The 25,250-nt window shown below is 42.9% G+C and overlaps 1 protein-coding gene across 1 annotated transcript; it reads right to left on the reverse strand.

Annotated features, from left to right (window-relative positions):
• Window positions 1–13,945: 13,945 nt before the first annotated feature.
• On the reverse strand, window positions 13,946–25,030 carry LOC118011061 (zinc finger protein 157-like). Its single transcript, XM_035005632.1, has 5 exons — window positions 24,744–25,030; window positions 19,014–19,140; window positions 18,638–18,740; window positions 17,160–17,183; window positions 13,946–14,861 (listed from the first exon to the last, which is right to left on the reverse strand). Exons 1-5 carry the CDS (start codon window positions 24,909–24,911, stop codon window positions 13,946–13,948), a joined length of 1,338 nt encoding a protein of 445 aa, XP_034861523.1. The 5' UTR covers window positions 24,912–25,030.
• Between the last annotated feature and the right edge of the window lie 220 nt (window positions 25,031–25,250).

Here is a 25,250-nt window from a genome sequence, read left to right on the forward strand (position 1 = left end):
CGAATATAGTGAACCACATGTGGCTTTTGGGCACTTGAAATGTGACTGGTCCAACTGAAATGAATGGTAAGTTTAAAATATACATCAATTTCTGGGGCACCTGGGTGGCTCTGTCGGTTAAGCATCCGACTCTTGATTTCAGCTCAGGTCATGATCTCAGGGTCGTGGGATGGGGCCGGCGTCAGGCTCTGTGCTCACCAGGGAGTCAGCTTGTCCCTCTCACTCTGCTCCTCTCGCCTGCTCATGTTCTCTGTCTCTCTCTTAAAATAGATAAATAAATACAATATTAAAAAAAAATAAAATATACACCAATTTCCAAGATTTAGGATTAAAAAAATGTAAAGTGTCTCGTTAGTTTTATATTGATTGATTATATTTATATATGTTGAAATATTATTTTGGATATGTTGGATTAATATTAAAATTAACATAGTTCTTTTTTATTCTTTTTAATGTGGATGCTAGAAAAATTTTATTTTATTTTATTTTTTTAAAGATTTTATTTATTTATTTGAGAGAGAGAATGAGATAGAGAGAGCATGAGAGGGGGGAGGGTCAGAGGGAGAAGCAGACTCCCCACTGAGCAGGGAGCCCGATGCGGGACTCGATCCAGGGACTCCAGGATCATGACCTGAGCCGAAGGCAGTCGCTTAACCAACTGAGCCACCCAGGCGCCCCGATGCTAGAAAAATTTTAATGACATACACAGCTTCCATTATATTTCTCTCGGACAGCTGTACTTCAGATAAGGAGCTTGTCAGGACTATTTCTTAAATGTGTTGGTTCTGTTTCTCTTATTTTTGATCTGCCTCACGAGGGGTGTAGCTGTCTTATTGCTTCTAGGAGACATCTGTCTTACATTCGCCACTTCCCGTCACCTTCGGGACAGCACTCCTAGATTTGGAGAAATTCACAGTCCTGAGTCCTGTCTCTCCTGGCTTGGATCAGAACTCAAGTTCCCAAGGCTCCTTCATTATTAGGTTGTGGACACCAGACCTTTGTGGGATGAATAGGAAGTGGGCTGGCTACATGGGGAATCAAGTTCAGCGTGGAGTTGCCCTTTCTGTAGGTCCCGGTGGGACAGGCAATGAGCTTTGCAGGTGGCAGTGCCGGCAATGGTTCCAAGGTCAAGGTCCTGGCATGGGGGAGGGGTGGTGACAGGAGTAGATGGCATGGGTGGAGTTGGGGGCATGACTTCACCTTGAGTCTGGCTTACCAGGCCTCATAGCAATAGTGCGAGCTACTCAGTATCTCTTTAATAAACTTGCTTGCTGTTTCATCATCAGCATCGGCTTGTATTGCAGAGCACACAGCACCCTGACTGATATCCTGGGATTGTTTTCCTCAAAGAAAGAGATTTTGGATATTTCCCCCTACTATTCTTAAAATATCATCTTCTATCTTAATGAATTCTCCTTAATTTTTTTTTCATTCTTCTCATTCTTTTTCTATCTCTCAAGGACAGCATGGGCTTAGCCTGGGCTTCCCAGAAAACAGAGCTTGTGGCCAAAGTCTACATGCTAACACTTCACGGAGGAGTGCAGCCTCCGCGAAACCAGGCTGAGAGGGAAAAGTGAGTCTGGGAGGAGAGCCAGGGTGAGCCGGAGCATTACTGAGAGTTTTGTAACTGGGATGGAGCCCTGAGGAGGGAGTCTGCCTCTCTGTCTCCATCTGTCTCTCCCCCAGCTCATGCTCTCTTTCACTCTCTCTCTCTCTCTCTCTTAAATAAATAAATAAAATCTTAAAAAAAAAATATGTGTGTGGGGAGGGGATTAGCAGCATCACCTGGGAGCTTGTTAGAAATGCAGAATCTCAGGCCCCACCCCAGAACTACTAAAACAGAATCAGCAATTTATTTATTTATTATTTTTTAAAAAAATTTTATTTATTTATTTGACAGAGACACAGCGAGAGAGGGAACACAAGCAGGGGGAGTGGGAGAGGGAGAAGCAGGCTTCCTGCTGAGCAGGGAGCCCGATGCGGGGCTCTATCCCGGGACCCTGGGACCATGACCTGAGCCGAAGGCAGACGCTTAACGACTGAGCCACCCAGGCGCCCCAGAATCAGCAATTTAACAAGAGCCTTAGGTGATGCATTTGCTCGTTGAAGTTTGAGAAGAATTGCTGTATGTAGTAAGACAAACAAATCATGTTCACTGAAGCAAGACAATGCCCAAGGACAAAGGGGGGGGGGTGACGGAGGCAGGGAAGATGAGGGAGGTGTAGGATGTGGTTCCAGATTTGAAGCAATGCTTAAAGTGCCTTATATACAGGTAGCGAGTTCTCTTCACTTATTAATGGAGTTACTTAAGGCTGCAAATCTCCTTTGAGTGTAGCTTTTTCTGGCCCCGTAAGCTTTCCAGTGAAATCTCTTTTTTATGTTTTCTAGATAATTTGTAATTTTACTTTTGCTTTTCTTTGATCCAAGTGTTATTAAACAGTGTGTTTCTTACAGCCCAGATCTTTCCAAGTAGTTAGTATATTTTGGTAACCTTTTAAATTATTTCTTTTTTTATAATTGAATAATGAGCAGAGAAGATAGTCTATGAGATATCTAATTTCTTGAATTTTTCAAGATTTTTCTATGAACAAGTAGATGGTAAATGTTGGTAAATGCTCATGTATACACAAAAATATATATTCTTTTTTTTTTTTTAAGATTTTATTTATTTGACAGAGAGAGCACAAGCAGAGGGAGAGAGAGGAGAGAAGCAGGCTCCCTGCTGAGCAAGGAGCCCGATGTGGGACTCGATCCCAGGACCCTGGGATCATGACCTGGGCCAAAGGCAGCCGCTTAACCAACTGAGCCACCCAGGCGTCCCCAAAAATATATATTCTGTAAATGAAGAGATATTTGTTTGAGTTTGTGGTCTATATTACCAATTCTTCAAGGCACCTATTTTTCGCTATCAGAGCTACCAATTTTGAAAGAGATAGACTGAAGCCTCCTACTGAAACTGTATTCTCATGAGATTCTCTTTGTGTTTCCGAGCATTTTTGCTTTCTCGATTTGCCTGCTATGTTGTCGGGTGCAGAAAGTTTTATGCCCATCCTGTTCATGAATCATGTAGTACTAGTGTCCTTCTTTATCCAATTGGGGATTTTAATCTTAAAGTCCAGCTTGTCTGGTGTGAATATTGCTACTCTTGCCTTTTTGTCTGTTTCCAGATCAAAGCCAATTTTTGGATCCCAAACACCTTGACAGAGCAAGAGGATCAGTGTGGCCCTGAGACCAGCTGCTTTGGCAGAGGTGGCCGTTTGTCCCTGTAAGGTTGCTCGTATAGATTTTCCCACCAGGAAAGATGCCCGTGGGAGTCCTGGAACTGAAATGAGGAAGTGGCACTGAGTGGCAGGAGTGGACAGTAGTGGACACTGGATGCATGGCCTGACTCCCCTCAGGAGGGAAGGACTGATTCCCATGGCTGCTGGAAATACTGCCAGCAAATCATCCTCCATTGTTAGCACTCTTTGGGGAGCACCTGGACCAAAGAAAACTGCTTCACCCAAGGTCATGCCCTTTCCCTGGGCAGCCCAAGTCCGGTTACTGGTTGACAGGGGAGTATAAAGGCCCAGCTCCCCTCATACCAACTTGGGACAACTCTGAAGTTCCAGCCTAGCTTCAAAGCTCCTCTAGGGACTTGCACCTGCTTTTACTGAATCTATGTAACAGCCCAGATCTTTCTTCCCTTCCACAGATGTGGATCCCAAGGGCGCTCCACATGCAAATCTCTGCCTCAGAGTCTTTCTTCTGAGAATGCCAGCTATGGCAAAAGGAGATTGTCCTTATTCTTAAGGGATGTGTGCTGAAGAGTGAAGGGTCATAGGGGCGCCTGGGTGGCTCAGTCGGTTAAGTGTCCGACTCTTGGTTTTGGCTCAGATCATGATCCCAGGATCCTGGGATCGAGCCCCCATCAGGCTCCGTGCTGGGCGTGGAGTCTGCCTGAGACTTTCTATCCCTCTGCCCCCCCCTCCCACTCTAACTCTCTCAAATAAATAAATAAATCTTAAAAAAAAAAAAGAGTGAAGTGTCATAATATTGGTAACTATTGTTGATGATTCAGGAACAAAAATGTGTATCTATGTACGAAAAGAGAGACAGAGAGATAAAGCTAATGTGGCAGAATCATAACAGTTGGTGCATCTAGATGGTTCATATAGACATGTTTATTGTAATGTTCTTTTCCCTTTTCTGGGGATTTGAAGTTTTACAAAATATAGGTGAAAATAAAATCTGTTTATTTTTAATAGGTGTCTCAGTGGAAGCAAAATTAGTCTTGAATATGCAATGTGCTATCTTTACCTGGGGCCTCTTCATTACTTTTAATCTTTTGTTTGTTTTTCTAAAACAGTTATATAAATCTCCATGTCTTCCTTCGAATTCTCCTTTGGTCACGTCTCACAGATTTTTGTATTTTCTGTTCTCATTGTTATTCATTAAAGATAATTTATAATTTCCATCTTGATTTTCTCTTTCACCCGATAGATAGTTAAAAGAGTGAGTGCTGACATTTGTGTCTGGAAGGGGTTTGTTGATGGTGAAGTGTTTGGTTTCTGAGTTGGGTCTTCTAGTTGATGATTCCTGGTTTTGTTGCACAGTGGTCTGTGAAAACAGCCTATGGTATTTTGGAATATAGTGAATTTTCCTCTGGGAATTCCGGGGATCTGGTTCTTGAATCCATCCTTGCCACCATCCTCCTTCAGCTTAAAACTAGCTATGGAACATTCTTTGAGGCAAGAAGCCTCCGAGGTTTAGTGTAGCCTCAAGATCTTATTTCTCTGGAGTCCAGAAGAAGGGAGTTGGCAGAGAAACTCTCCACCTCTGAGTCCAGTGAGGGCCTGGGGACAAGAAGCACAGAGCCCAGGAGTCGTGGTCAGAAGCAAAGTGGTGAGATCTGGGAACACTGACCTATAGAAATCCCAGGACATCCTGAGGGACAGCCTGCACTTGCCCATCTGAGGGTGCTTTGGGACGGGGGCACCTGGCTGGCTCAGTGGGTAGAGCGTGCAACTCTTGATCTCAGGGTCGTGAGTTCAAGCCCTATGTTGGGCATGGAGCCTACTTAAAAAAGAAAGAAACAAACAAACAAACAAAAAATGTTGTGGGGGAGTTAACAATGTGCCTCTCCCCTCTGCCCCAGGAAAATGTCAGCGGAGGAGACTGGGGTCCTTCTGGGAACCACGACTTGCCAGCTAAAGCACCACTGACCCAGAAGGGCCAAACCCACTTGGCCGTCCATTACTTGAGGGACTGACTCTGCCAAAGACCCCCAGGAGCTGACCATGGGCCCCAGTGAGCCAGCAAGAGAAAACACCAACATGCGTACGGGGAGCTAGAAATGAGCAAGCGTAAGAACAGGGGCATCGTGGAGAAGAGCAGGTACAAACCTACTGGAGAGGAGAGAGAGGGTGCCCTGAACAGGATCCGATGATGAGAGCACCACCAAGGAGCTGCAAGTACAGGGCGGCACCCTCACCCTCACGTTCATTAACACACACATGTGTTGGGCGGTAGGAAAATCTCATGTTCAGACCAAACATCTCAAGAGAGGATCCGAGGAGCAGGGGAGGGGATGGTCGCTGCTGGAACCTGACGTGGGCTACCCAGGGGAGACATAAAACAAAACACACATCAGAAATTCAAAAGGATGGAATGATAAGGTAAAAAAGAAAGGTTTGAGAGAATGATGCAGGCAACCAAATACTAGGATACTGGAATTATTCAATATTGGAATTATTATTGGAATACTGGAAACTCATAGAACAGAGGAAAGGGAAGACGGGCAATAATTAAACAGAACGAAGGAGGAAATTCTGCCAATAAATACTTGATCCGAAGATCTGAAGGATTTGCTGAATTCTAGACAGAACTTAGAAAAAATAATACTTACCTTTAGGCATGTCCTGAAAAACTGAGTGAGCTCCAATACAAAGCTTCCCTGGGTGCTTGGGTGGCTCAGTTGGTTAAGCGTCTGCCTTTGGCTCGGGTTGTGATCTCAGGGTCCCGGGATCCAGTCCCGTGTCAGGCTCCCTGCTCAGTGGGGCGTCTGCTTCTCCCGCTCCCTCTGCCTGCCACTCCCCCTGTTTGTGCTCTCTCTCTCTCTGTCAAATAAATAAATAAAATCTAAAAAAAAAAAAAAAAAAAGGCTTCCCAGCTTCCAGGGAGGAAAAATAAGTAACTTATAAAGAAAACCAATGAGGCGGGCATTGGGCTTCTTATCTGTTACATGGTAAGCAAAGGATGGTGTTAAGCATAATCTACAGAGTTTTGAGAGAAAAGGAATCCTATGGAGAAGACTAATTTTAGTACTGGAGGACCTCCGCCTGGTGTCTGGGAGAGGGGCAGATGGAGGAGAATAAAAGCATTTACATTTCTTTGGGGTTGGGGAGCATGGTGATGTAAAAGTGTTATAAATGGGTCATCTTCAAAGTAATATAAATGGTAATTAAAAAGCAATATAAAAGAGATGGTATTCATATAATAGGTCACATAATTGCGATGATGTACTTTCTTGTAAATGTTAAAAGGGAAAGGTAGGGGCGCCTGGGTGGCTCAGGTGGTTAAGTGTCTGCCTTCAGCTCAGGTCATGATCCCAAGGTCCAGGATTGAGCCCCTCATTAGGCTTCCTGCTCAGCAGGGAGCCTGCTTCTCCCTCTGCCTTTGCCGCTCCCCTGGCTCATGCGCTCTCTCTCTCTCTCTTTCTCAAATAAATAAATAAAATCTTAAAAAAAAAAAAAGGGAAAGGTAATTGCTGTTGGAATGGAAAAATATAGAAGAACACTAAAATCTAAAAGAAAAAAAGATAATGGCCATGTTATCAAGCCAGCAAAAACAAGAAAAAGGAAATAATAGAGTAAAATAAATAGTAAGGTTGACTTAAAATGGAAGGAATAAAGTATATCCATTTCTACACTATCTCAAATGGTTCTGCGGGTATAAATGCCAACTCGGACCCTGTGCTGGTGGTTTTTTAAAATACTGGCATCTCCCCCTTTCCCAGCATATTGTTATCTGTCATGGTCTTACAGGGTCCTTCTAGGACTCCAGCTTCTCCTTCAATCGATGTGTTTGGAACCCTAACACTGGCTCACGTCTGGAAGCTGAGTGAGGGATTGTGACTTTGAAAGGGATGATAAACCACCTGATCAGGAAAGTTAAGTCGTGAAAAATGATGTGTCTTCGTAAGGGCCACACATTTCTATGTACAAGATGTTTAGGAAAAGACTAGAAGGAAATACAGTGGACTGTTGGCCATTCTTACCTCTCAGTGGTGGTAGTGTGGGCCATTTTAATCTTCTTTGTATTTGTATTTTCCACATTTTCATACCATAGCAGATGTACTCTGCCATGCCAGAGATTACATGTGTGTAGGTGTGTTTTCACTCCTCTGGAGAGAGGTTCCAGAAAATCGTCTTGGCTCAGTGCAAGTTGTTGTCAGCTCCCCGCTCTCCAAAGAGAGGGTGCCATCACTTACCTGCCATCACTGGAGAAGGCTTCCCAGGAAAGACTCCTTTTGAATTATGCAAGAGGGCTCCTCCCAGAGGCGTGGGAAAGGGGCCCCATCGCCAGGGGCAAAGGGATTTTAATCAGCCCCTTAGTCGTCAAGCCAGTAGTATGTCTCCTAGGTATTTTATCCAAGAGCGATGAAGACCCATGTCCATACAAAGACTTGCACATGAATACTCACAGCAGCTTTATTCACGGGCACGTCAGACTGGACACAAACCAAATATCCATGGACAAGTGAATGAATGAACAAATTTTGGTACAATGGAATAGTACTCAGCAGTAAAAAGGAATGGACTGCTAACAGACCCAACAACATGGATGCATCTCAAAATAATGAGGCTGCGTGAAACAAGCAAAAAAGAAAGAGTACAGACCGTTGGACTCCATTTATAGAACGCTCTGAAGAACGCAAACATATCTGCAGTGACACAAAGCAGGTCAGTGGTTGTTGGGGGGGATGGGCTGGCGGGACATAAAGGGAGGGAATGGGATGGTGCACGCGGAAACTTTTGGGAATGAGTGTAAGGGAACACTGGGATTTAAATTTCCCTTGGGGGAGTGCATTCTGGGCAGGAACAAGATCTGCAGTTAGGAGCTGTTGAGGTTGGACAATATCACAGCATACCCCAAGTTCCAGGGGAAAAGAGTGTTCTAACTTCAGATGTGGGGCAATGCTGGGGTGTTCTCTTGATTCATCTCCCCTTACTGCAGTGTTTCTCAACCTGTATTCTTTAGATTACAGCCCCCTCCCCCTGGACAGCCTTTTTAGCTATTTTCTTCCCTAGTTGTCCCCCTCCTCATGAAATTTTAATACCATACATATACTGTACACCTGTTTATATACTATGGTCCTTTGAAGGCCACAAACCATTGCAATATCTAGGATTTGGGGTGGGACCCAAGAACCAATTTTCACCCCGTTGGGGCAGTATTGCTCCCGTTGAGAACGCATGCCTATCCCAGTATGAAAATAATTAAAGTGGGCAAGGAAAAGGAGGTATTACAATTAAAATGATCGATTTGATTCTTTGACAGAAACATAGTGACACACATGGCTGTGGAAAGTGTTTCCTCAGCACTGTGTATTAAGGTGGACTTACGAAAATGGGTGGCTGAAATGCCCAGGCAGGATTCGCGAGGCAGCAAGCTTTCAGAGAGGTGGCGGTCTTTCACGTGCGACTAGAGCCCTCTGCTGGCCATTTCGGGAACATCGCCCAGTAAATTAACGTAGCCCATTCACTCGCCTGCTATTTTTCCAGTATCCGTAAGGTGTCGCTGTTGAGCTCCAGGCTGGGGGTTGAGGTTTAGTAAGGTTTACTGACAGAGTCAGAACCACACAGTAGTAAGGCGGCAAAACTAGAGTTAAAAGTCAGGTTTGTCCGAATCCAAAGCCCATACTCTCCTCCTCTGGAGGTCGAGGTTCATTTCTCCATCTATACCTGGCTAATTGCTGCGGCATCATTTGTCCAAAAGTCTACTCTTCCTCCATTGCTTTTGCACGTTTGTAAAAAATCCTTTGGCCACATTTGTATGGGTCTATTTCTGGGTTCTCCATTCTCACGCATTGTTCCATTGATCTATGTGTCTTTCCATTCACCAATACCACACAGACTCGATTATCGTAGCTTTATCATACATCTCCAGTAGACTGAGCCTTCCATTTTATTCTTTTCCAAAATCGTTTTAGCTATTCTAGTTCCTTTCTCTTCCCTATAAACTTTAGAATAATCTTGCCTATATCTACCCACAAAACAAAACTCCTGCTGGCATCTTGATAGAAACTGCCTTTTTTTTTTTTTTAAGATTTTATTTATTTGGCAGAGAGAGAGAGAGAGCGCGCACAAGCAGGGGGATGGGGCTTGATCCCAGGATCCTGGGATCAATACCTGCGCTGAAGGCAGATGCCCAGCCATCGGAGCCACCCACGTGCCCCTTGATAGAAACTGCTTTAAACCTATGTATCAGTATGGGGAGAATTGACATATTTTACAATCCACGAACAAGGTATGTTTATTCATTTCTTTGGATCATCTTTTTTTTAATTTTAAAGATAGTTATTTGTTTGACAGAGAGAGACGGAGGGAGGGAGGGAGCACCAGCACAAGCAGGGGGAGTGGCAGAAGGAGAGGGAGAAGCAGGCTCCTCGCCAAGCAGGGAGCCCAATGATACTTAACCAACTGAGCCACCTAGGCACCCCTAGATTATCTTTGATTAGCATTACATAGTTTTCAGCATACAAGTTCTGCAAAAGTTTTGTTCGATTTACATCTAACCATAGGCTTTTTGGGGAGCAATTTAAAATGGTATTGTATTTTAAATTTGATTTTGATTATTGAACCAGCCTTGCATCCTTGCAATAACCCCCATGGTATATAATTCTTTTCATATATTCATGTCTTTTCATATAATTAATAAATAATTCTATTTGCTAATATTTGTTAAGGATTTGTGTGCATATAGTCAAAGGAATATTGGTCTGTATCTTTTTTTTTGTATCGTGTATTTTTTTATTTTTTGGTTCTGGTATCAGTGAATACTAGGTTCATACACTGAATTGGGAAGTGTTTTCTTCTCTTTGATTTTTGGGAAGAAAGTGTGTAGAATTCGTGTTAGTTCTTCTTTAAACATATGGTAGAATTCTCCAGTGAAATAATTTGGGCCTGGAGGTTTCCTTTTGGGGAATTTTAAAATTACAAATTCAATTTAATTCTATTTCATATTGGGTGAGTTGTGGGAGTTTGTCTTTTTTTTTTCAGAATTGGTTTATTTTTTATCTATCTATCTAGCTATGTATTTATTTATTTATTTTGGAGCCCAATAAGAGGCTTGAATCACAACCCTGAGATCAAGACCTGAGCTGTGGTCAAGAGTTGGATGCCTAATTGACTGGGCTACCCAGGTGCCCCTCAGAATTGGCTTAACCTAGGTTGTCAAATTTATGGGTATAAAGCTGTTCAGAGCTGCCCCTGTTAATCATTTTGATGTCTGTAGGGTCTGTCATGATACTGAATTTCATTATATTGTGTTCTTTTAATCTTTTGTGTTCTTTTTTTTCCTGTATCTTTCTAGAGGTTTATCAATTTTGTTGATCTTTTTAAAGAACCAACTCTTACCTTCACTGATCTTTTTCCTATTGTTTTTCTGTTTTTAATGTCATTGGTATCTCCTCTTATCCATATTCTTTCTTTCCTTCTGCTTGCTTTGGATTTGTTTTGTTCTTTTTCTAGATTCTTGAGTCGTGAGCTTAGATTATGTTTCTCTTTTGTTTTTTTTTAAGTTTTATTTATTTAAGTAATCTCTACACCCAGTGCGGGGCTCTAACTCACGACCCCAAGATCAAGAGTCTCATGCTCCTCTGATGACTGAGCCAGCCAGGCGCCCCATACCGCACCGCTTAAAACCCAGACTTGGACTTCAACCATCTTTGAATTCTTCAGAGCACTCAGACCAATAAAAGGCCCTCAAGTGACCCCAGGAAACAAGTGATGAATTAAAACTGACTCCTGTCTTCTAGTCCTTGGATTTCTCGGTGTTTCTTTGGACTTTGAGGCCCAATTGAATTTCTGCAGCTTCAGGATGGCTCCTGGACACTCCAGCCTGCTGTTTTTCTTAGTGGCCCTGGTCTGAGTTTGCTAGAAGCCAGGTTTGAGATTCCAGGGGCCAGTAGGTGCCATCAGAGATAGATATTGGTTACTGGAGTGGAGGTCCCATCTAAAGTGACTTTGTTTGGTGCCCAGATACTGACTCCACATAAATACACCAGCTCTTGTTTGTTAGGAGGAGACCCCAGGAATAAAAACCCAACAAGGGGACACACACTGAAATTAGACTTCTTACCAAAGCTCTGGGAAGAGGCAGGAGGGCTCCAGACAGGGAGCTGGGTCAGAAGCAATTCTCGATCCTTCTGTTCTGAGCGTGCAAAATTTGCAGTATTCATCTCTGCAGAAACTGTCAGCACTGGCTGACGATGGAAGGCTTGGGGGCAGCTTTCGGAGATGTGAGCTGAGCTGAGGGGACTGGAAGGAAACAGGCTCCACCAGACAAGGACTACTACTGGGTGTCTGCAAGCTAGGTAGGAGGGTGTCATCAGGCTCAGCTGAGGACATTCAAGCTCCATGCGTTCTTTATTCTCCACACTCTTTCCAGATCAACACCTTTGGCCTCTACAGATGTGCTGATTGCTCTGTAAACTGACATACGAAGTTCAGAATGATCATACTGGAAAAACATTATAGCTGTTATGTCCTGTTTGTATCCCTCCAAAATTCACATCTTGCAATTCTAGCCCCCCAGATGGGATGGTATTAGGAGGTGTGGCCTTTGAGAGGTGCTTAGGTCATGAGGGTGGGGCTCTGGTTAATGGGATTAGTGCCCTTCTAAGAGACCCCACCTCACGAGGACACGGTGCAGCAGGAAGTGAGCCCTCACCAGATACTGCCATGATCTTGGACTCCCCAGCCCCACCAGCACTGTGAGAAATGAATTTCTGTTGTTTATTAGACCCTCAATCTATGGTATTATTATAGCAGTCCAACCGGACTAAGCCAATAATATTGTCTAAATCTGCTCGTTTTAAAGATTAATAAAATCGGGTTGGAGGCAATGTCAAGATTAGAAGTCAAGTTGCCCACTCTCAGTGCCCTGTCCATCATTCCAAATAAAGTCAAAGCAAGCATCTTAAAGTTTCTTACTAGAAACGACAACCAAGGGAGCACCCTCAATCAAAAAGACACACATGCTTGAAAGCCCGTTCCCTTCTCTGCTCTTTCCAGAGCTTCCTGTGGATCCTCAAATCGAGAAAGGTTAAAAACGTTCATTGATGACAGAAAAGCGGCATAACCTGAACATATATTCATATAAATGGCTCTTTCCCTGAGATCATTTTTGATGAGAGGCTGAAGAACCTAATGTTTAAGAGCACAGTTGGGTTAAATGATATAATCACAGGACTTACCAGTAGGTAGTTATGCTTTAGCGGATGAATGTAAAAAAAAAAATAGAAAAGATATATATCTACATTTATAAATATCTATCAATATCTATCTGTATATCTATCCATCTATGTATCATCTTTTGCCCAATCCCTTAAATTTCTTTTTCTTTCTTTTTCTTTTTAGAGAGGGAGAGAGAGTATCTTAAGCAAGCTCCATGCCCAGTATGGAGCCTGATGTGGGGTTCAATCTCACAACCTTGAGCCAAAATCAAGAGTTCAATGCTTAACTGACTGAGCCTTCCAGGTGCACCCCAACCCCTTAAATTTTAAACTTCCTTTGTCAGTTGGTTTTTATATATATATTGCAAACCACACACAGATGGGCTTTTAAATTTTTTTTTTTATTTTAAAGATTTTATTTATTTATTTGACAGAGACATAGCAAGAGAGGGAACACAAGCCGGGGGAGTGGGAGAGGGAGAAGCAGGCTTCCCACCAAGGAGGGAGCCCGATGTGGGGCTCAATCCCAGGAACCTGGGACCATGACCTGAGCTGAAGGCAGATGCTTAACGACTGAGCCACCCAGGCACCCACACAGGTGGTTTTTAAACCAACCATCAAACCACCACTGTTTTTGATGTGTGAATTCAACTTGTTCATGTTTGTGAGAATTTTCATTATTTTTTCATTTTTATTTCTATTTACTATTTAATGTACTTTGATTTTGTTTCTTTTTTCATTGGCTTTACTTTTTCTATCTTGGTCAATGTTCACTTTATTATTTTTAAAAAGTTAGGATTAATCTTACTAGGGAGCAAAAGAAAAAATACAATGAAGAAAATCAAGATGGCGAGGCACAAAGGTGAGTGGTGTAGACTCTTGAAAACATCATTATTGAAATTTTGGATCCAGAAAAAGAGATGAATGAAAAAAACTTACCTATGATCTTTATGCCAAAACACCGCTTTTGCTAACATTCTAGTGCAATGATCTTGAAGCCCGTTTCTTGAAAATTAGTCTATAAGCAGAAATAGGCATGTATGCATATATATGATATAAAATACTAAAAGCAATACCTGTATATTCATGAGTCATATGAGAAACATGCAGCTTTCTCTCTCTCTCTCTCTCTGCAAATATAAGTCCCTCTTTCCTCCACAGATGTAACTGCTATCCTAGATTTTGTTAATCATCCACTTGCTTTCCTTTGTACTTTGTACTTTGATAGCTCACATGTATATATCTACATCTACTTATACACAAAGGCGTATATATTTCTAGTTAAACAACCTTTCCACAAGAACATTTTTATCCATATTCCTTAAAGTGATAAATTTCCCCTCCATTATCTTTGAACACTTGTTGAAAACTTTCACATGTTCAAAGCATTCATAAAGTTTCACTCCTATATTAATCCTCTAATTCCAATAAGCTATAACCAGTTGATGGAGACTTTCCTACATATGTTGACATCTTAGCTCTTCTGCCCTGTGATTTTGCTGATGTTCAATGAGTCTGATTTGTAGATGCAGGTTTCTGCATGCGGGCAACGTGGGTGGGAGTTTTCTTCTTGTGTGTTTTTCTTTGATGTTTGGTGAGGGCTGACCTCTGGCTGAAGGTTTTCCTACATTCATTGCATTCATAGGGTTTTTCCCCTGTGTGAATTCTCTGATGTTTTGTGAGGGCTGATTTTTCATAGAAGGTTTTCCCACATTCAGGACATTTGTAGGGTTTCTCTCCTGTATGAGTTCTCTGATGTACAACAAGGTTGGATTTCACACAGAAAGATCTCCAGCATTCATTGCATTTATAGGGTTTCTCTCCTGTGTGGGTCCTTTGATGTTGAGTAAGGTTTGATTTCACACAGAAGGTTTTCCCACATTCACTACATTGATACGGTTTCTCTCCTGTGTGAGTTCTCTGATGCACTGTGAGGGCTGATTTCTGGCAGAAGGACTTCCCACATTCATTACATTCATACGGTTTTTCTCCTGTGTGAGTTCTCTGATGTTCGGTGAGGTTGGATTTCACAAAGAAGGACTTCCCACATTCATTACACTCATAGGGTTTTTTCCCCGTGTGTGCGCTCTGATGTTGAGTAAGGTCTGTTTTCTTATGAAAGCTTTTCCCACATTTATTACAGTCATAGGCTTCCTTTCCACGGTGAGCTCTCTGATTTTGAGTGAGGTGTGACTTCTTACTTAAGGTCCTCCCACTTTCGTGACACTCAGTGGTTTTCTTCCCTGGGTGCATTCTCTGATGTCGAGCGAGTTTTAACTTCTCCCAGGAGGACTTCTCACATTTACCACCTTGGAAGCTTCTCTCTCTTGTGTTAATTCTCTGATTTCGAGGGAGGTGTGACTCCTTCTTTATGGCTCTCTCACTATCATGACACCCACTAGGTTTTTCTGTTGTGTGAGTTCTCTGATGTTGAGCAAGGCATGGCTTTTCATGGAAGGACTGCCCACATTTATTACAGTCATAGATTTTTTCTCCTGCATGAGTTCTCTCACTTTGAGTGTGGTATGACTTCTGCAAGGCATCCTTACTTTCATGATACTCATCAGGTGGTGTTCCTCCTCTGTACTCTCTCTGCTGTTGAGTAAGGCTTGACTTCTTGCTAAAGGATTTCCCCAGTTTATTACAATCATAGCGTTTCTCCCCTATGTGGGCTCTCTGATATACACATGTTGACTTCGTGCATGAGGGTTTCCTATTTTTCCTGGATTCATGCAGTTTCCTTTCCTTAAGGGTTCTTGGGTGAGCGTTGAGCTTTAATTTTTGGGTGAAGGCTTGTCTGTATTCATTACCTTCAGAGGGTTTCTCTCCTTTGTGAGCTCTCTTACATGTAACAAAGGCAGTCTTTTTGTGAAAGGCGTTCCCACAATTATTGTATTCAAGAACTTTCTCCAAAACAGAATTCTTCTGATGTTGAATAAAATCCTCATTATGTCTGTGGGATTTCTTCTTGTGATCATTTTCATAGGGCTTGTTCCCTGTATGAGTTTTCTCATGCATAGTATCAAGGAATCCACATCCATTGATATCATTAGACTTTTTTCTTACATGGTTTCTATTACTAATAATTAATTTTGAGACACTTTTCAAGCTTGTTCCAGATGAGTCACATTTATGGGATACTTTTCTTGAGGGCACTGGGTTTGTGGCCATATTAAATGTTTCTCCCAAGGTCTTACTTCTCTCCTTAGTCAATATTCTGTTGTTGAATAAAGCTTGCCTTGAAAATTTATCTTCCTTTTCTTGGCTTCTTTCTTTCATGCTATTGGCTTTCTGGACTTCTAGAAATATGAGAAATTGACATACATTACAAATCTTCACACATTTCTTAAGAACTGGCATTGTACATAAGTGGCCTATATGGAGTTGATTCTTAGGTTCTTAGACATAGTGTTCTGGGATGAAAGAAGTCCTGAGCAAATATTTATTCTACTCCTTTGATTTGGTAACATGAAAACAAAGATAAAAACACATTATAGTAGAAAAAAAGGAGAGGAAGCTGAAAATTAACACAAGTGGCTTTGGTTTGTTACAAATATGATGTCAAGATGGATAGAGAGTTTGAAATTAAGACATAAGGAATGGTGAGTTGAGTTAAAAAGGATGTCAGGAAAACAATTTATCCAAGGATGGAGAATTATCAAAGGATGGGCAAAGACAAGGGACACTGAGGAGGGAGACAAGGAAGACTGGAGGGTAGTAAGGGAAGTATCAGAGCCAAGATCAGATTGACAGCAGATCAGACTAGAACCATATCCTCTTCTCCCCCATACTTTACCACCTGCAGTGAAATCCTTACTCCACTCACCATGTTCCCAAACTCTTCCTCCTCTTTCCCATTCTGTACACCAACCCCCAATTAAACTTATGAAATTACTAATTTACTTGGGTCTCAGGGTCCAGTCCTATAGTTCATCCCCATCTCTTCATAGAGCTGTGATATGGTAAAACAATGTCCAAGAGAGTGTTAAACATAAGAGAGAACAAGCCATGCTTGCAACAGGATCTGATTCAATTCTGTATTCTGGTTGTTGGTTCTGTCATTTGATTCCATCAGGATTAATCAACAGTTATCTGTCCTGATTGACACCCTCTACTTCTCCCTCTTTCAATCTGCTGATTTACTTTGCCAACTGATTGTGTCCTCTCACAATACTAATGTTTAATTCCACCTTTATATCATGTTTTCTTCCTCTCCGATTTCTTTTTTTCTGTGAAAACTCAAGCAGCTGGCTATCCAGTTTGGTCCAAGGACCTTTATTAATCTTTGTCTTAAAAATTTTTTAGCTATGGGTGATTATTACTATCCTCTGCTATTCTCATTTTATGCAAGAATATCAAGTGTATGCTTAAAAATATATGACTTTTCTGTAGCAGATAAAACAAATAGAAGCCAATATGCTAGCAAGTAAAATTTGATACTGGATTTTTATACCTAAGAGTTTACACTAGGTTCTTATACCTAAGTTCACAACACATGTTCAAGTGATCAGCATATTATAAGCTAAGGTATTGTTAGATGTATCAGATCAGAGTATTTAATTCTGTAAATTGGACATTTCTAGCCACATATCCACTCATGTTCTTCACTTGGTTAACATATTCTGTCCTTAGCTCTACTCAGAACCTACACATCCTTTAGGGCAATAATACTGTCCCACTGTTTTTTTTGTTTGTTTGTTTTTTTTAAGAATCTCATCACTTCAAGTTCCATTTGTGGCAAAGTTTGCAAGTAAATACTATCTGTACAATGTGTTCTGACACTTTTTTCCACAGCTGGTTTGTGTGATGTTTCCTCTCTACTTCTACTTCCCATGACCGAGCCTGATTTCTATCGCTTTTGATTGTAATCCACATTTTAATTAATTAATTAACTAATTAATTAATTTTTAAAGTAGGCTCCACGCAGGGCCTGCTCTCACGACTCTGAGATCAAGACCGGAGCTGAGATCAAGAGTCAGATGCTTGACCGACTGAGCCACCCAGGCACCCCATTCCACTTTTTATTTTAAGTTTGGGATTTCAGCTGCCTCCTACCTCCAGTGAAAATGGAGTTGACATTTTGTTTTTATTTTCCCTGTGGCCTTTGAATAATCTGCAGGAAAAGAAGAGGCAACGCTGACTGAACACATCCATCTGGAATTCACTCCTCCCTTCTCAAAACGCTTTGTTCATGGGGCTTCTGGGACCCACTGTCTTCTGGTTCCCTCCCTGAGTACTGAGTGCTTCTGCTCAGTCTCACTTGCTAGAGTCATGTGCCTTCCTGATCTCCAAACCTAGTGCGTACGTACAGGTACAGCCCTTGACCTCCCCTCTCACCTAATGTCTCACTCAGAGTAGAAGTCAGTCTTACCAGGCCCATAAAGCTTTGCTCCAGCTAACTCTCAGACATCAGCTGCTACTTTCTTTTGAACCGCTTCTGGTCCCACTGACTCCTCGCTGTTCCCTGATTACACCAAGCACACTCCCATCTCAGAGGCTTCATACCTGCTGCTCCCTCGATCTGGAAGTCTCTCAGATAACCTGTGGCTCACTCCATCCCTCCATTCAAGACTCTATTCCACTGTTCCTGCACTGTTCCTTTCCCAAACCAGCACTCCCTATCGGTCCCTATACCCTTCATCTGACTTTAATTTTTCATACTGCTGATTACTGCCAGACATATTACTCTTTGTTGTTGTTGTTAATTGCCAACTTTTTGCTAAATCTGCCAATCTGCTAATTAGATCTACTGATAGGAGTGGAGACTTTGTATCCCCTCTGCTTAGAATGTGACTGGTGCATAGCAGGTGCCTGATGAATATTTGTTGGATATAAGAATGCACCAATAACTGCATTCTTTTTTTTTTTTCCAATAACTGCATTCTGACAGCATGTTTGGCACAGGAGGAAAGGTGAACAATGGCTATTACCCAACAGAGAAAAACAGAAACAAAGATCTAGGATGAGGAAAGGAGCAATCGGGTTCTACGAAAACCAAGCCAATCTCTCTATGCATAAAAGTTGAACAGAACACAAAGAGCACTTACATCTGAGAGTGTTATCTGGAGGTTTGATATCTAAGGGAGGGTGATCATCTGTCTTTAGTCACGTCTAAGAGCCTCTAAAACCTTTTCAAAAATACCCTGGACTGGCCACTTGGATCCAGTTCCCACCAGTTGCCTCCTCTCCCCCCTCGGGAACTCACCTGGGTGGCTCTGACCTGGGAGTTCTCTCTTTGGTGCCCATGGCTCTTCTCCTTGCTCCAACTTGCGTATCAGCTCAGGTTTGGTGACACAGCACCCTGTTATGGGAAGTGACATGGGATTTGGCAAAGCTGCTTAAGGGTCAGGCCGTTTGAAGAATCGGAAGGGAGAAGCTTTAGAAGCTGTACAATGATGGGGCCCTCATCAAAGAAGACCTTTTCACCAGGGAGGTGAGAATGTAACAGACTTTCAAGTTCCCTAAAAAGGTCTTGGAATCCAAAATCTCCTGAGACTCATTACACCCTACAGTGATTTGGTGGCTAAGACAGGAAGTGCATGCTGTGGGTAGCTGCATGGGAAGTCGTGCTTACCCAGGGACACCAGCAGCCTGTGGTTCTCCAGCATCACCTCCCTGTACAGGAGCCTCTGGGCAGGGTCCAGTAGCTGCCACTCCTTCTGGCTGAAGTCCACAGATATATCCTCGAACAACACCGAGCCCTGTAACAGTCCAATCCTGCTCACTGGGAAGTGCTCAAGACCAGATGGCATGGGAAATCCGTATGGGAATGAATTTCTACTGTGTTCATTGTTTTAAAATTGGGGGGGGGGCGGGCGCCTGGGTGGCTCAGTTGGTTAAGCGACTGCCTTCGGCTCAGGTCATGATCCTGGAGTCCCAGGATCGAGTCTCGCATTGGGCTCCCTGCTCAGCAGGGAGTCTGCTTCTCCCTCTGACCCTCCCCCCTCTCATGCTCTCTATCTCATTCTCTCTCAAATAAATAAATAAAATCTTTAAAAAAAAAAATTAAAAAAAAAATTGGGGGGGCAGAGAGAGTGGAGAGGGAGATAGGGAGGGGAGAAGGGGCAGGGGGAGAGGGAGGGAGAGAATCTTAAGCAGGCTCCACGCCCAGTGCGGAGCCCGACGTGGGGCTCGATCTCACGACCCTGAGATCATGACCTGAGCCGAAATCAAGAGTCAGACGCTTCACTGACTGAGCTACCCAGGCGCCCCTACTGTGTTCATTGTTAAGAATTTACTAGAACATGTTACAAAGGATGACAACCATGTACCTTCCTTTAGGTTATACTTTGCGGAAGAAACAGAAATCAGAAATACTCTGCCTCTATATTTATTTATTAATTCATAAAATAATGAAAATTTGAGTCCCTTTATATATATCTAGAACTATTCTAGTTGTAAGGATGCTAAGGCAAAGGAGACACTGGTCCTGTTTTTAAGGGTTTACAGACCAACAAGGAGACTTTCTACAAAGCACATACATGTCCAATAATAAATTACATGATAATAAATAACAACACACATTAAGTTAAGGGAGTTGTAAGTAGTGCAGGGTGACTGAATAAGGTTGGGGGCTTCGATGAGACTCAGACCAGTAGAGTTATTTAGTGGTCGACATGGAGAAATTTTGGACTTTCCCCTGGAGACCAATGGCTTCCAAATACTGAGTCACCCCATCAGTAGGTGTTCCTAAGCATCCCTCTGTGCATTAGCTATAAATGATATACGTCTAGGACTCTCCAGCTAGCCACCAAAAGTAAAGTTTCCTTCCTTAATTTTTTTTTTAAGATTTTATTTATTTGACAGAGAGAGACACGGCGAGAGAGGGAACACAAGCAGGGGGAGTGGGAGAGGGAGAAGCAGGCTCCCCGTGGAGCAGGGAGCCCGATGTGGGGCTCGATCCCAGGACCCTGGGATCATGACCTGAGCCGAAGGCAGACGCTTAACAACTGAGCCATCCAGGTGCCCTTAATTTTTTCTAGATACAAAAGAAACATGAAAGGTCATTCTAGTACTTTCTTCACATACCATACACTGCTTGATTGTCAAAGTGCAGTTGTATGGGGTGGACTCCTGGCTTGGAGATGACTTCCATGGAAATGGGGACATACCAGATTTATATTTTGAAAGCAATGCCCTAGCAGCAGAGTAGGAGAGTGTTTCAAAGCAGCAGTTCTCAATCAACATGGTCTTGCCTGCTGAGGGGTAGGGGGCATTTGGTGATGTCGGGAGACCTTTGTGGTTGTCCCAACGGAGGAAAGAGTGCTTCTGGTATCTAGTTGGCTGGAGTCCAGAGATGCTTCTGGACAACCTACGATGCCCAGGACAGCCTCTACAACAAAGGATTATCTGGCCCCAAATACTGATTGTGTTGAGGTTGAGAAAGCCAGGGAAGGGTTTTTCAAGGGAAGGGAAGGGACGTCAGAGAGGAAGATAATAACCATAATCAGAGAAGATTTTAATGCAGTAACAGGGGCAGTTAGAAGTGGAGTTGATTCTAGATGGTATTCATCATCAATTGGTTAGGGAAAGAGGGGCAACGGAACACTACTCCAGGGTTATCTGCAAGAGCAGCTGGGTCAAGGCTGGTGCCATATACTGAGCCTGACAAGCCGGGAGGAAGAATAGTTTGGGCAGGAGAGAGAAATCTTGGATATCTGTGACACACACAGGTGGAGAGTTCCAGGTGACGGTTGTATATAAGGTCTTGGGGCTCAGGAGAGACGGTGAGGATTAAGATAAATTTTGGAAATCTGGAGTATCTCAGTGTAGCTGAAGCCATCCAAGTAGGGAACTTGCCCACAAAGAGTGGGGAGATGGAAGATTCGGAGCCTGATGGGGAGGAGGAGGGAGAGAAGGCCCTGGTGACCAAAGAAGCCGGACTTAGCAGTTGCATCTGCACATGGTGAGCAGGGCAGATCCATGACGGTGCTCACGAGGCAGCCGTCGAAGGAACGAAGTGCTCCTTGGGAGCCATCGCTGGTGATAATTTCAAGAACAAGAGATGCTCCTGGGCACCTGGGTGGCTCAGTCATTAAGCGTCTGCCTTCGGCTCAGGTCATGACCCCAGGGTCCTGGGATCGAGCCCCGTATCAGGCTCCCTGCTCAGCAGAAAGCCTGCTTCTCCCTCTCCCACTCCCCTTGCTTGTGTTCCCTTTCTCGCTGTGTCTCTCTTTGTCAAATAAATAAATAAAACCTTAAAAAAAAAAAAAAAATAAGAGATGCTCCTAACTCGACATGATGGGCTGGGCACACACATTTATCTCTTCTGCCTCCAAACCATAGCAGGAAGAGACATAAAAACACCACTGTGTGATCGGGGCACAGGAGTGCATGGAAAGGGGGCTGTCAGCAAGAGACAAATTCTGACTGGTTTCTGTAAGTTATAGAGTAGGAGGTAGATACTGGAGGCCGTGTGCTCATCCTCTCCTACAAACCCAGAAGGTGCAAGAATCTCAGGTTCTGTTCAGAGCCAGGCAGGACTGCCCAGCTCAGCAGTAGCTGTGGCAGGAAGATGAAGTGAGCTCTGGGCTGAAGACCCAGGAGAGTGAGTGGGCATATGAGGACTGCCACACTCCTGGCTCGTTCTTACCCCCCAGAGGGGTTGGCGAAGGGTCAACACTCAGGAGAACCTTCTCTATAAAAAGCGGGGCAACTGCCTCAAGGAGTCTGCGTGAATTTTGCAACCCGAGAGAGAAGCAAAGTACTATGCTGAGTACCCTGATCGGTCCCAGCTTTGCTTTTAGGGCAACGCTAGGGAAACAAACCAACGTGCTCTGCCATCAGGAAAAGGCCCCAAGTCTGTCCTTCCATTCCAGGGAAGAGCTTGCCAAGGAAACAGACCTCTGTGCTGTGGAGTGAACGCACATCAGCTGCCTAGATCGATCTTCTGAGGTTTCTGCCTTTCCATTTACAACAGAAAACTAAAAAGGGCCCAGACTCTGCTGGAGGTAAAACAAACAGTTGGAAAAATAAGCATCAAGAAAAACTGCGTAACAAAGTATTATTTCCTGTAAATAAAAACCAACAGCCTAAAAAAATAAGTACCAAGAGGAATCAATTGAAGCCTATGAAAACAAAATTAATTTAGATGTTGAAGACAATAATTTTTAAGACTTCAAATTGGTCAGATTGGTGTCAGAGTCTTACTTCCATAAAATGAGAGAAGTTGGCTCTGCGAAAAGAAAAAGGACCCAGATAGGACATACTCTGTGGCTGACTTAGGAAAACAAAACAAAACAAATCTAAAACCCTCCAAAGAAGGCTTTGAAAACCACATGACTTGGGTGACAAAAATGAGCAAATCTCTTAACGCACAGAACGAAAACACAGGATAATGGAAAACGTTACAGAAAGGTAAAGGAGGACAGGCAGACCACTGCGGAGAGCCACTGACAGCCTCCCAGGAGCTCTGGGTGTCAAGAACGGAGAGAGGAGGCAGGGAATGGAATAATCTCGGGAAATCACTGGAAGTGTCCCAGGGCACACGAGGCTTCATGAGCAGGAGCATCTTCTTCGGGTACCAGGCAAGCATTCCAGCAGATGTGGCCTGGCAAGATAGCTCAGACCCCAGGAGAAAGAAAATCTTTGCAAGAAGAAAGAATAACACAGGAGTGAGAAGCAGAGTGGCAGATGACTTCTCCTCAGTCTCTGCAGATGCTGGGATATAACGGAGATCCTGTTTTCTCCTCATACCCTGAAGGAAAAGGAGTGCAGACCCCAGTGCTACAGCCAGTCATTCCTGTCACAGGGTGGAATAAAGGTACTTCCAGATACTCAGACTCTGAAGGTGGAAGATTCTCCAGAGGCCTCCGTCAGAACTCAGCAGTTGGAGAAGGAACACAGCAGGAGAAGGGGAATATGGTTGAGCAGACAGAAGAGCAGGAAGAACGGTTCCTAGTGAAGCCAGTGAAGGGAGGGGGACTTACAGACATAAGAAGCACAGGGTAATTCAACAGGAAACTTCAAAAAATATTTATAAACTGCATGTAGGCAACATTTTTACATTTTTGGGCAAAGCAACATATTGTGGGTGTGAAGCCTGAGAATTCTTGAAACTTGGGAAGAGGGGCTGCTACAATGATTGATGGGAAAACTGAGGCAGGCTGTGCTGGTCCAGCAAGAGGCCATCTGGAACGAGGTAGTAAAACCAGCCCCTGAAAAGACAGAGAATGACTGGTCCTCTGGATGCGTTAGGAATGCCAGAGCTCATGGGCAGCAGAGGGCACCTGAAACCCTCTTTCTACCTGAGTACAGTTCCCAGCTTTAGTAAATAAAAACACAGGGCACCCAGGGAAACAACAAATAGGTTTTTAGGATAAGTATGTCCCATGCAAGGTATAATCTCTGTGCCCTGCATCTTCTCTGGCAATGCCATACCTAAGAGATGTCCCGTTCCAAGTTCTTGGACAGGCTGGAACTTACTCCCAAAATCTTACTCCCCAAAATGGGTGGAAAGCTTATAGTGGACTTAGACTCTAGGACAAATTTGACAATTGGCCAAATTTATTTTATTTTTTCTTTAGTAACCTCTACACCCAATGTGGGACTTGAACTCATGACCCTGAGATCAAGAGTCACACGTTCTATCAGCTGAGCCAGCCAGTCACCCCCTATCTGGCCAAATTTCTAATGATGTATCCTTAGATAACCTTAGAACCATTCCAGCTACAAGCACTTTAATCTGTTATTTATACTTTCAGTAAAAAGGGCATAATAAAACTCCATACCTCATAATGCTGTTGTTGTGATTAAAAGAGTTAAATCAGGCAAGGAATTTAACAGTGACTGGAACATGATAAGCAACCCTAAGCTGTAGATAACATTATAACACTTTATCTTCAAACTTGGGACAGCAAAAATAACCAAAAAAATGTATATTAGAATTGAAATAATTTTTGTTCCAGTTGCTAGAAGGTGTGATGCGATTGTTAACAAAGAATTCAAAAAATAATATTTATTATGTAAAGAGAAAGTGGGAAAAGAAAAGCATTTAAAAGGAGAATCTGAGATAAAGGAGTATATGTTATTTAGATGGAACTATGGGTGAAAACAATCCCTGATGTTGAAAAAAAAATATGTTCACATATGTGTCACACACATCAAAGGTAATCAATAATACAACACAAATCAAATGTAAACCTTCAAAGCCAGGAAAGGAAAAAAGGAAAGTCAGATGATACCCCAGGAAAAAAATTTAAAAAAAAAGAAGAAAAACAATCGATAAGAAGGCATGGTCACTAAAAAACGTGAAGTCACTCTTAAGAGTTCATTGAAAAAGTTGAGTAAGAAGTAAATGACTTACCTGAGATGTGTTCATTTTCTCCTGTTCTGGGGAAAGTTTCGAGAACTGTGAGGCCAGAGCTGGAGGAAGGGAAAGGAGCGGAGCAATCATGAGAAATAGGGTCTGTCCTGAAGGTCCTCGGAGCCCTTGCCTAGAAATCCACATGTAGTAGCTGAGAGCCAGCCACATGGTGGGACAATGTCTCTGACCCTTCAAAGGGGCAGGGGTGCTGAGGGGACTCTCCTATCCCTGGTATAACCATGGGGAACTAAGAGAAGCATGCTTTTCACTGCGGAGAGTAAATATTCTTATCTTATTGGTTTCTTACAATTCACAGCTTTCTTTGATTTAATAGCAGACAGATACAAAACAAGCCAAAGTCCAACTAAGAAAGAGCCAGTTAAACAGATCTTAGCATAGCAAGGATGACATGCCATGCCTTTGGCCATTATTAAACATGTTACATTTTAAGTTTTTAATGTCTGGGTTTTACTTTATTATTTTTTTAAGTTCATTTATTTATTTGTT

Source organism: Mirounga leonina, unplaced genomic scaffold (genome assembly GCF_011800145.1).
Source record: "Mirounga leonina isolate KUSES-001 unplaced genomic scaffold, KU_Mleo_1.0 Mir_150, whole genome shotgun sequence".
In the NCBI taxonomy this organism is placed as follows: Eukaryota; Metazoa; Chordata; class Mammalia; order Carnivora; family Phocidae; genus Mirounga; species Mirounga leonina.

Bases quoted from the DNA above. Each gene is read 5' to 3' on its own strand.
- LOC118011061 (XM_035005632.1), bottom strand. From the start codon at position 24,911: ATGTGGCTGGCTCTCAGCTACTACATGTGGATTTCTAGGCAAGGGCTC. The intron at 19,141-24,743 runs GTAAGTCATTTA...GGACTGTTACAG, and splicing joins AGAAAATGAACACATCTCAG to GGCTCGGTGTTGTTCGAGGA. The intron at 14,862-17,159 runs GTGATGAGATTC...TCAACATCAGAG, and splicing joins TGCCACAAATGGAACTTGAA to AACTCACACAACAGAAAAAC.